The sequence below is a fragment of the Salvelinus sp. IW2-2015 genome, unplaced genomic scaffold (assembly GCF_002910315.2).
Source record: "Salvelinus sp. IW2-2015 unplaced genomic scaffold, ASM291031v2 Un_scaffold2023, whole genome shotgun sequence".
NCBI classification, from domain to species: domain Eukaryota; kingdom Metazoa; phylum Chordata; class Actinopteri; order Salmoniformes; family Salmonidae; genus Salvelinus; species Salvelinus sp. IW2-2015.
The window spans coordinates 124672-135432 of record NW_019943370.1 but is presented as its reverse complement, the minus strand read 5'-3'; the positions used below and the strand labels follow the sequence as shown (position 1 = coordinate 135432).

Here is a 10761-nt window from a genome sequence, read left to right as displayed (position 1 = left end):
CCAGTTTGGTTTGTGGGTGATTGTCTATGTTGATGTTGCATGTCTGCACTCGTTATTATTAGCGTCACATTCGTTTGTTATTTTGTATAGTTTGTTTCGGTGTTCTTTGGTTGTCATTAAATAAGATGTATTCACATCACGCTGCGCTTTGGTCTCCTCACTACGACGATCGTGACAACATCCTTGTGTCGGGGTAAGTCTAGATGGATAAGCACCATCTGTGGTTTCTGAGCAGACCACTGGCATGGTGTAGCACTTGCGTCTTGGTCTAATGGTTAAGACGTTGGTTTTGGGAGCGAGACAACAGTGGTACGAATCTCACCAGTTACCCTGCTTCTTAACAGATATTAGATTAGATTTGTTTATTAGTCACATGCACAGGGTCGCAGATGTAATCGCAGGGTATAGTGAAATTCTTATGCTTCGAGCTCCGGCCTGGACAATTCCAGTCCTCGGGGGCCTGATTGGTGTCAGACGTTTCCCCCATCCCTAGCAAACACACCTGATTTAAAGAAATTGAAGTTTTAACTGAAGATCATGATTAGTTGATTATTGGAGTCAGGTGTGTTAGCTGGGGCAAAAGTGTGACACCAATCAGGCCCCCAAGGACTGGAGTTGCCCAGGCCTGCACTAGGCAGTGTCTGTTCCCCACCGATGGACACCACCCCCCCAATGGACATTTATCATTGATACAGTTGTAAATAATTAATTTGGACGTTTTGGATGTGAAATTCATCTTGAAATAGAAATGTGAGCACACAGTAAATCACTCAGTAATAAAATGCTCAGTGGGTATGTGTGAGATCTCTGAGTAAATGGCTGTGATGTTTCAGAGAAACTCACTTCTGTGCTTCTCTCATACGACCACTTCCTCTGTTCTCCCTCCTCCTCAGACTAACGACATGTGAAACTAATCTCAGACTCTGACGTTCCACTCCACTCTGTCCATCTCTGTCAGTCAGTCACGTCCAAAGTCGTCATGGAAACTCTCCTGTTCTGGGACCTGGTGTCTGTGGTCATCATGCTGTTCCTTGTCTCTACAGGTAAGCTACAGTGGATGACCATAGTACAGTGTGTATGTATGTATTTGTGTGCCTGCCTGCCTGTGTTCAGTTTGCATTCTTATTTCTTAAAAGGATAAAAAACATCTCACACTGTCCTTTAAAGTAAAGTACTTACAACATTGTCTTTCTTGTTTTCTGTCCCATAGAGTCAGCAGGTGACTCAACAAAATATCTGACAAATAAATCAGCTTCTTTGGGAGAAATTGTTACTTTGGTTTGCAATAACTCAGAGACGAATGCATCATACATCTGGAAGAAGGACACKGTTCTCATTTTCTCTCATAGTGACACACTGAATAAAACTGAAAGAAAATTCACCTCTGACAGGATGAGTGTTGATCCACCTACAAAGCTGACTATCTTTAATGTACAGTTAAATGACACCGGGAGCTACAGCTGTCAAATAACAGATGATCAAAGTGGTGTACGGACAATGGAGTGGAATATGACCATCACTAATAACCTCACAGGTAATGGAAGTCATTTTTGTTTATATTGTAACATGTGGAGAAGAAACTGTATTCTGTAATGCCAGATATAAATATGCACATTTCTGAAGTTGAATTTTGACCAGAAACAAAAATGTCAATTGTGATAATTATTGCAAACAATCAATACTGAATGTTATTATTTTGTTATTATCTCCCATTGTTTTTACTATATTGTTATAAAGCAAAGGAATTTAACACTGGTTTTAGACTTGTCAACTCTCCTGAAAACCACAATTGTTTCTGTCTTAACACAGATCATGCTAAACATGGCCTACGGAGGTTATTGCTCTTCACAATTCCATCTGCTATTGGAGGAGTGGTTTTCTGCATTAACATCTGCTGTATGGTCTGGCTGTGTAGGTGAGTAGCTCAAAGTAGTGTACCTAAGAGCTCAGTTCAATCACATCTGCATTGCCTAAAGCACTGTGGTCTAATATTGTGTTTGTAGCTGATTAGGAGTTATAGTTTCAATCATATGACTAATTCATGTTACCTTGTTTCTGCAGGAAACGAATACCGGAACAGACAAGTCATTGTGATAGGCACGGAGAGGTCAGTAGCTTAATTCAGATGGGTTGGGTTAAATGAGGAAGACACATTTTGGTTGAATGCATTCAGTTGTGGTACTAACTGACTAGGTATCACCTTTCCCTTTCCATTCAGCACTAGATCATTACTAAACGAAGTGGCTGTGTGTTGTGTTTGTCCCACCAGCAGGATGCCATTTCTCGTTTTCTAAAACTCATTATGTTCTGTACATTTGTTTCTTTCACAAACTAAACACTTTAAGCAGCCTCCTGCTTAAGTTTATGTTATCTTGAAAATGCGCAGAATGTTAAGGGTTTCAGAAAACGTTATCCAGGGGTTGGGGCGAACAGAGGTCGCGCAGCCTCTGCGTTTTCTAAAAGGCCAGAATACGAATACGGAGTTTTATGCCCCCGTCACACCCCTCTGGAAGTTCTTTCTCAAAACTATAGGGTCCTCACTAGTTAAAACAGCTACAATGTCATAATGTGATTTTAACCCTAACCTTAACCATATTGCTGACCTTATGCTTAACCCTAAGCTTAATTAAGACCAAAAAGCAAATTTTGTGGCTGTGGTAACTAGTGGAAACCAAACTTAGGATACAAATCACGTTCTGCCCATGCGTTATTTTACACACACATTCAAGTTGCTCTCCTTACTCTACGCTTTAGGCTACTCACCCTCTTCTAAACAATCGACCAATTTTGATCATGATGATTTAGCCCATGTCTCTGCCTCATATTTCTGAACAGCTGAAATAAAAAAACTTGGTGGCGATTCCAAAAACATATACATTGATTGTACAAAACATTAGAAATATGACAGACTGACCAGTTGAATCCAGGTGAAAGCTGTGATCCATTGTTGGTGTCACTTGTTAAATCAACTTCAGTCAGTATACATGAAGGGGAGGAGACAGGTTAAAGACGGATTCTTAATAAGCCTTGAGAAAATTGTAACATTGATTGTTCACAGTTGAAGCCGGAAGTTTACATACATCTTAGTCAATTACATTTAAACTCAGTTTTTCACAATTCCTGACATTTAATCTTCGTAAAAATTCCCTGTTTTAGGTCAGTTAGGATCACCACTTCATTTTAAGAATGTGAAATGTCAGAATAAAAGTAGAGAGAATTATTTATTTATTTCATCACATTCCCAGTGGGTCAGACGTTTACATACTGTCACGACTTCCGTGGAAGTTAGTCCCTCTCTTTGTTCGGGCGGTGTTCGGCGGTCGAAGTCAACGACCTTCTAGCCATCGCTGATCCATTTTTCATTTTCCATTGGTTTTGTCTTGTCTTCCATCACACCTGGTTTCAATCCCATCAATTACATGTTGTGTATTTAACCCTCTGTTTCCCCTCATGTCTTGTTCGGTGATTGTTTGTTGTATGTTTTGTGCAAGTCATGTTCTGGTGTGCGGCGGGTTTTGTACCCTTTTATATTATTTTTGTAAATACTGGTTTTCAGATTTTTTTTGCATTTATTAATAGAGCGTTAGCCCATAGTTTAGGGATCCCCATTGTTCCCGTGGATGTGCCTTTCCCCGTTCACGCCTTAGATAGTCGACCATTAGGGTCAGGGTTGATAGGGAGGTCACCGCTCCTTTGGGCGACGCAGGGGGTTATACGGAGAGAATTAGTATTTTTCTACTCCACCTGCGTTTCCCGTTGTGCTGGGCCGATCCTGGTTAGCTTGTCATAACCCCACTGTTTCTTGGCCACAGAGGGCTCTCACGGGGTGGTCGTGGGAGTGCTCAGGTAGGTGTTTAGGGGTTTCCGTTGGTGCAACTACGATGGAGAGTCCAGACCAGGTCTCCACCGTGCGCATTCCCCCTGAATATAACGATTTGACTCGATTACCACCTCATCGACAGGGCGAATGTGCGATAGATCTCCTGGTAGACGCTGTACTTCCCAGGAGTCATGTGTATCCCCTCTCACAGGCGGAGACGGAGGCTATGGAAACATATGTCTCCGAATCCCTGCGTCAGGGGTACATTCGGTTTTCCACTTCACCAGCCTCAAGTTTCTTTTTTGTGAAGAAGGAGGGAGGTCTGCGCCCGTGTATTGACTATCGGGGTCTTAATCAGATCACTGTGAGGTATAGTTACACGCAACCACTCATAGGCACAGCGATAGAGTCAATGCACGGGGCGCGCTTCTATACTAAACTAGATCTCAGGAGCGCTTACAACCTGGTGTGTATCCGAGAGGGAGACGAGTGGAAGACGGCTTTTAGTACCAACTCAGGGCACTATGAGTACCTCGTCATGCAGTACGGGTTGATGAATGCGCCATCAGTCTTCCAAGCTTTTGTAGATGAGATTTTCAGGGACCTGCACAGGCAGAGTGTGGTGGTGTATATTGATGACATTTTGATATACTCTGCTACATGCGCCGAGCATGTGTCCCTAGTGCGCAGGGTGGTTGGTCGCCTGTTGGAGCATGACCTGTACGTCAAGGCTAAGAAGTGCTTGTTCTTTCAACAGTCTGTCTCCTTCCTAGGGTATGACATTTCCACCTCAGGGGTGGAGATGGAGAGAGACCGCATTTCAGCCGTGCGTAATTGGCCGACTCCCACCACGGTAAAGGAGGTGCAGCGATTCTTAGGATTTGCCAACTACTACCGGAGGTTTTTCCGGGGTTTTGGTCAGGTAGCGGCTCTCATTACCTCACTGCTGAAGGGGGGCCCGGTGCGCTTGCAGTGGTCAGCTGAGGCGGACAGGGCTTTTATTCACCTGAGGGCTCTGTTTACCTCGGCTCCCGTGTTGGCCCATCCGGATCCCTCTTTGGCGTTCATAGTGGAGGTGGATGCGTCCGAGGCTGGGATAGGAGCTGTGCTGTCTCAGTGCTCGGGTACGCCATCGGAAGCTCCGCCCCTGTGCCTTCTTCTCGAAGAAGCTCAGCCCGGCGGAGCGAAACTATGATGTGGGGGAGCGGGAGCTGTTGGCTGTCGTCAAGGCCTTGAAGGCGTGGAGACATTGGCTTGAGGGGGCTGGACACCCTTTTCTCATCTGGACTGACCACCGCAATATGGAGTACATCCGGGCGGCGAGGAGACTGAACCCTCGCCAGGCAAGGTGGGCCATGTTTTTCACCCGTTTTGAGTTTACCCTTTCTTACAGACCAGGCTCCCAGAACATTAAGGCAGACGCATTGACCCAGCTGTATGACACAGAGGAGCGGCCCATGGATCCCACTCCCATACTCCCCGCCTCTTGCCTGGTGGCGCCGGTAGTGTGGGAGCTGGACGCGGACATTGAGCAGGCGTCACGTGCAGAGCTCGCACCCTTCCAGTGTCCAGCTGGGCGTCTGTACTTTCCGTCTGCTGTCCGCGACCGGCTGATCTATTGGGCCCACAAGTCACCCTCCTCTGGTAATCCTGGGATCGGTCGGCCGGTGCGCTGTCTTAGTGGGAAGTACTGGTGGACCACTTTGGCTAAGGATGTGAGGGTTTATGTTTCCTCCTGCTCGGTGTGCGCCCAGTGCAAGGCTCCCAGGCACCTGCCCAGAGGTAAGTTACAACCCTTATCCGTTCCACAACGGCCGTGGTCGCACCTGTCGGTAGATTTCCTGACCGATCTTCCTCCTTCAAAGGGTAACACCACGATCCTGGTCGTTGTGGATCGTTTTTCTAAGTCGTCTCCTTCCTTTGCCCAGTCTCCCTATGTCCCTACAGACTGCGGAGGCCCTGTTTACACACGTCTTCCGGCACTACAGGGTTCCTGAGGATATAGTGTCTGATCGGGGTCCCCATGGAACGTCTGGTGGTCTCGGTCAGCCTTACCTCAGGTTTTCACCCCGAGAGTAACGGGCAGGTGGAGAGAGTTAACCAGGATGTGGGTAGGTTTCTGAGGTCTTATTGCCGGGGGAGTGGGCAGCGTTCGTGCCCTGGGCAGAGATGGCCCAGAACTCGCTCCGCCACTCCTCCACTAACATCTCTCCCTTCCAGTGTGTATTGGGGTATCAGCCGGTTCTGGCTCCTTGGCATCAGAGTCAGACCGAGGCTCCTGCGGTGGATGACTGGTTCCGGCACGCGGAGGAAGCATGAGACGCCGCCCATGTCCACCTTCAGCGCGCCGTGCTGCGCCAGAAAGTTGGCGCAGACCGTCACGGCAGTGAGGCCCCGGTGTTAATCTCTTTCAGCTAGGGGGCACTATTTTTATGTTTGGAAAAATAATGTTCCAAAGGTAAACGGACTATTTCTCAGGCCCAGATGCTAGAATATGCATATAATTAACAGATTAGGATAGAAAACACTCCAAAGTTTCCAAAACTGTCAAAATATTGTCTGTGAGTATAACAGAACTGATTTTGCAGGCAAAAACCTGAGGAAATCCAACCCGGAAGTGCCTTTTATTTGGAAAAATCCCTGTTTCATTGCCTGCCCATCCTCCATTTAAAGGGGTATCATCCAGATTCCTTTTCCAATGGCTTCCTCAGGCTGTGACCAGGCTTTAGACATAGTTTCAAGCTTTTATTTTGAAAAATTAGCTACATTTATCAACATTTTATTACATTTTCTTTCTCTGTAGTATTGAATATTTTCTCTGTAGTATTGAATATTTCCGGTTGAAATATTATCGATTATGTATGTTATTTTTTGCAGCCTAAACCAGTCCCTTGTTCAGTAAGTGAGAGCATCTGAAATGTCGCCAGAGCAGTCTGTCTCCCAGGGTCGCCATGTTTTTGTATTCATAAGTGGCATGTAATCTCTGGGTCGTGACAGTGCCACTGCATTACGCTTGTCCGCCTCATTGATGTCCACGTAGAGGCTGACTGAGAATTGGAATGGGGTGTCTAGGTAGACTCTGAGGGCCGTACAAAAAGCTCTTGGAAAAAACCCGCCTACTTTGTTCGCCTGTCCTTCCCTGCGCATCTCTTCTGGCTGGTATGAACGGTGCTTGCTCAGGTGTTGTCACTTTGTGTTATGAACATAACTGTTCGGGTACCCGAAAAGCAAGTTCCTCATGGTCGTCACGCTAAGTTCACTGTAGCGCTCATCGACGGAGCGTTCGGGCAGCTTCTCTGGGCGCCACAAGGTCTCTTTCGGTTGTATAACGCGTTAGATATCATCGGGCGACGCTCTGATGTTTACTTACGTATACTAAGGTTTTACATTCGCACACACTCGTTTAGTCGTTTACCGTTTTTAAGTGTTATTTATAACCTGTAGGTCTAGATTACGCGACTAAGCTCTTACTCTGATTCTTAGAGTATACCCGCCTCTCGCGCTGATTGTCTTGTTTGTTGCAATCGTGTAGCTTTTCACTGAATTGTATGCCTGCGTTATGTGAGTTGGACACGTTTCACCAAATGGCTAATGTTTTGCTGGCTCAATCCCCGCTTCCTGCATCGAAGTCTTCAACGACCGACAATCTACAACCCGCACGCAATGCCATATTTTGTTGGACAGTTTGCTGGACAATTGGTCTCGTAGAGGATTCATGATGGGGTTTGGGTCGCTCGATAGAACAATAGTAAAGGACACAATTTACCAGTGATTGGTATGTTATCTTCTCGGTATGTTTCAATGTTGATGGATAATTGGTTCTAAGAGCTGATTAGGTTCCCGCCATTACAATTGTTCGTTTGGGGTCTACGCTTGCCTATAACTTTCGGTATCGCCTGGTGTGCGGCGAGTACTCTGTGTGTATTGACTTGGTCATCAAGGTGCCCCACAATATTGCAAACCGCATCTCTCCTTTACTGGGAGGCGTTTCACTCCTGTACTCAATTCTTGCTTCGTACAATATGCATATTATTATTATCTATTGATAGAAAACACTCTCTAGTTTCTAAAACCGTTTGAATTATATTCTCTGAGTGAACAAGAACTCATTCTGCAGGCACTTCCTGACAGGAAGTGAGATTTCTGAAATCGAGGTCTCTGTTCAAGGGCTTGCCTATAAATGGGCATGATACGTATTAGTATACATGCACGTCATACACCTTCCCCTAGATGTCAAGAGGAAGTGAGAGAAGAAATGAAGTGATTATCTTGGTCTGAGGTGGAATAAATCCTCTTGGAATGACGTGTTCGCCATTTACTGTTTCTGAAAAGCGCGAAGTGGACCTGGAATTGCCTTCTGGAAAGCTGTCGTTATAGGCGAATACTATCTCCGGCTTTGATTTTATTTGATACATGTTACTATCATCGTAAAGTATGTTTTTTCAATATAGTTTTAATTAGATTATTGAAATTTATTCGGGACGTTAGGCGTGTTGCGTTGTCTGTGTGTTGGTTGACGATGGAGGAGCTTCGCGCCACTTGGCCAGTGTGCTTGCTAATTCAAAGAGGGAAAAACGATGTTTTAAAATCCAAACAACGACTGTTCTGGACATTCTGATGGAAGATCACCAAAAGTAGGACCATTTTATGATGTCTATTTATATATCTGTCGAACTGTGCTATCGCTACCGTATTGCTGTGGCCTTAAATCAATGCTGTTGTGTGTTAGCTATATGTAGTAAGCTAATTATAAGAGCTATATTGTGTTTTCAGCTGTAAAACACTTAAAAAATCGGAAATAATTGCTGTATTCACAAGATCTTTGTCTTTCATTTGCTATACCACATATTTTTCAGAAATGTTTTATGATAGTATTTAGGTATTTGACGTTGGTGTCTGTAATTACTCTGGTTGCTTCGGTGCTATTTCTGACGTGTATGCTGTGATGGTAGCAGCAATGTAAAACTGATTTATACCTCAAATATGCAAATTTTTCGAACAAAAGGATTTATTGTGTAACATGTTATAGGACTGTCATCTGAATGAAGTTGTTTCTTGGTTAGTTTTGTTGGATCTTGGTTAGTTAGGTTGGCTTTGTGCATGCTACCTGTGCTGTGAAAAATGTCTGTGCTTTTTTGTATTTGGTGGTAAGCTAACAAATATACGTGGTGTTTTGCCTGATAAAACATTTAAAACCAATCGGCATGTTGGCTGGATTCACAAGATGTTTATCTTTCAAATGCTGTATTGGACTTGTTAATGTGTTGAAAGTTAAATATTTCAAAAACATATTTTGAATTTATCGCGCCCTGCACTTGAAGTGGCTGTTGTTCATATTGTGCCCGGCGTTAACACAGTTAACGCACGCTGTATGTCGTACGTAACGTTAATTTTAAAAATCTAACACAGCGGTTGCATTAAGAACTAATGTATCTTTCATTTGCTGTCCAACCTGTATTTTTTAGTCAAGTTTTATGAGTAGTTATTGATTAGATTAGGTGCCTCTCCCAAGATTTCTCCGACATTTTGTTTGCATTTTGGCTACTATTCATATTGTATAACCACGATTTGTGCCGCTAAATATGCACATTTTCGAACAAACACATATATGTATTGTGTAATTTGATGTTATAGGACTGTCATCTGAAGAAGTTGAGAAGGTTAGTGAATAATTTATATATATTTTTCTGGTTTATTCGTTATCGCTACTGTTGGCTTGAATCAATGCTGTTGTGTGGTTGGCTATTGTAGTAAGCTAATATAATGCTATATTGTGTTTTCCTGTAAAACACTTAAAAAATCTGGAATATTGGCTGGATTCACAAGATCTTTGTCTTTCATTTGCTGTACACTGTGTATTTTCATAAATGTTTTATGATGCAGTATTTAGGTAATTCACGTTGCTCTCTGTAGTTATTCTAGTTGCTTTGGTGAGAGTTGTGATGGTGGCAGCAATGTAAAACTATGATTTATACCTGAAATATGCAAATGTTTCGAACAAAAACATATGCTATACAATAAATAATGTTATCAGACTGTCATCTGATGAAGTTGTTTCTTGGTTAGTGACTATTTATATCTTTATTTGGTTCGAATTGGTGTGATAGCTCCTTATGCAGTAAAAAAATATTGGGGAGAAAAAAACGTTGGGCTTTAATCGTGGTTAAGCTAATAGAAATACATATTTGTGTCTTCCCTTGTAAAACATTTTAAAAATCAGAAATGATGGGCTGGATTCACAAGATGTGTGATCTTTCATCTGGTGTCTTGGACTTGTGATTTCATGATATTAGATGCTAGTATATTACTCTGTGGCGCTATGCTTAGCTATGCTAGTCAGCTTTTTTACTGATGAGGGTGGGGGCTCCCGGATCCGGGATGAAGTACCAAGTAAAGTTAACAAAAGCTAAGCTGTGTTTTGGTAATTCTCTACTTTGTGATTGTCGGATGATATAAATATTTTGTAGTATTTTTTTGAATTTGGCGCTCGTTGTTTACGAAAATGATCCCGCTAAAGGGATCCTTGCGTCAAGAAGTTAAAGTACTGAGGAGAGTGACGAGGTTTGTTACCGGTTACAGCTTCCCAACGATTACCGCATTAACCCCTCGTTCCATATGTCCTTCCTCAGGCCGGTGGTGGCTGGCCCGCTCCAGGAGTCTGAGGTGCGGGAGGTTCCTCCTCCCCCTCTGGACATCGAGGGGGCCCCGGCATACTCCGTTCGTTCCATACTGGATTTGAGACGTTGGGCCTTCAGTATCTCGTGGACTGGGAGGGGTATGGTCTGGAGGAGAGATGCTGGGTTCCGGTGGAGGACGTGTTGGATCCTTCTATGCTGCGAAAGTTCCACCATCTTCATCCAGTTGCCCTGCGCCTCGCCCTCCGGGTCATCCCCGAGGTCGGTGTCGCGCGTCAGGGGTGGGGTACTGTCACAACTCTGCGC

General features: G+C 44.1%; 1 protein-coding gene across 2 annotated transcripts in view; it reads left to right on the top strand.

Moving 5' to 3' along the window:
* The first annotated feature begins 588 nt into the window (after positions 1-588).
* The window catches only part of LOC112072752 (uncharacterized), a 32036-nt gene continuing 21863 nt past the window's right edge, over positions 589-10761 (top strand). Inside the window, exons 1-5 of one of the 2 annotated variants that reach the window (XM_070439913.1) lie at positions 589-1043; positions 1211-1534; positions 1810-1915; positions 2062-2107; positions 10450-10753. In XM_070439913.1, the coding sequence (XP_070296014.1) occupies positions 980-1043; positions 1211-1534; positions 1810-1915; positions 2062-2107; positions 10450-10482 (573 nt within the window). In that variant the 5' untranslated portion in view covers positions 589-979 and the 3' untranslated portion in view covers positions 10483-10753. Of the gene's footprint in view, positions 1044-1210; positions 1535-1809; positions 1916-2061; positions 2108-10449; positions 10754-10761 lie in introns of those variants that run through there. The other variant, XM_024140139.2, reaches the window with a different exon arrangement.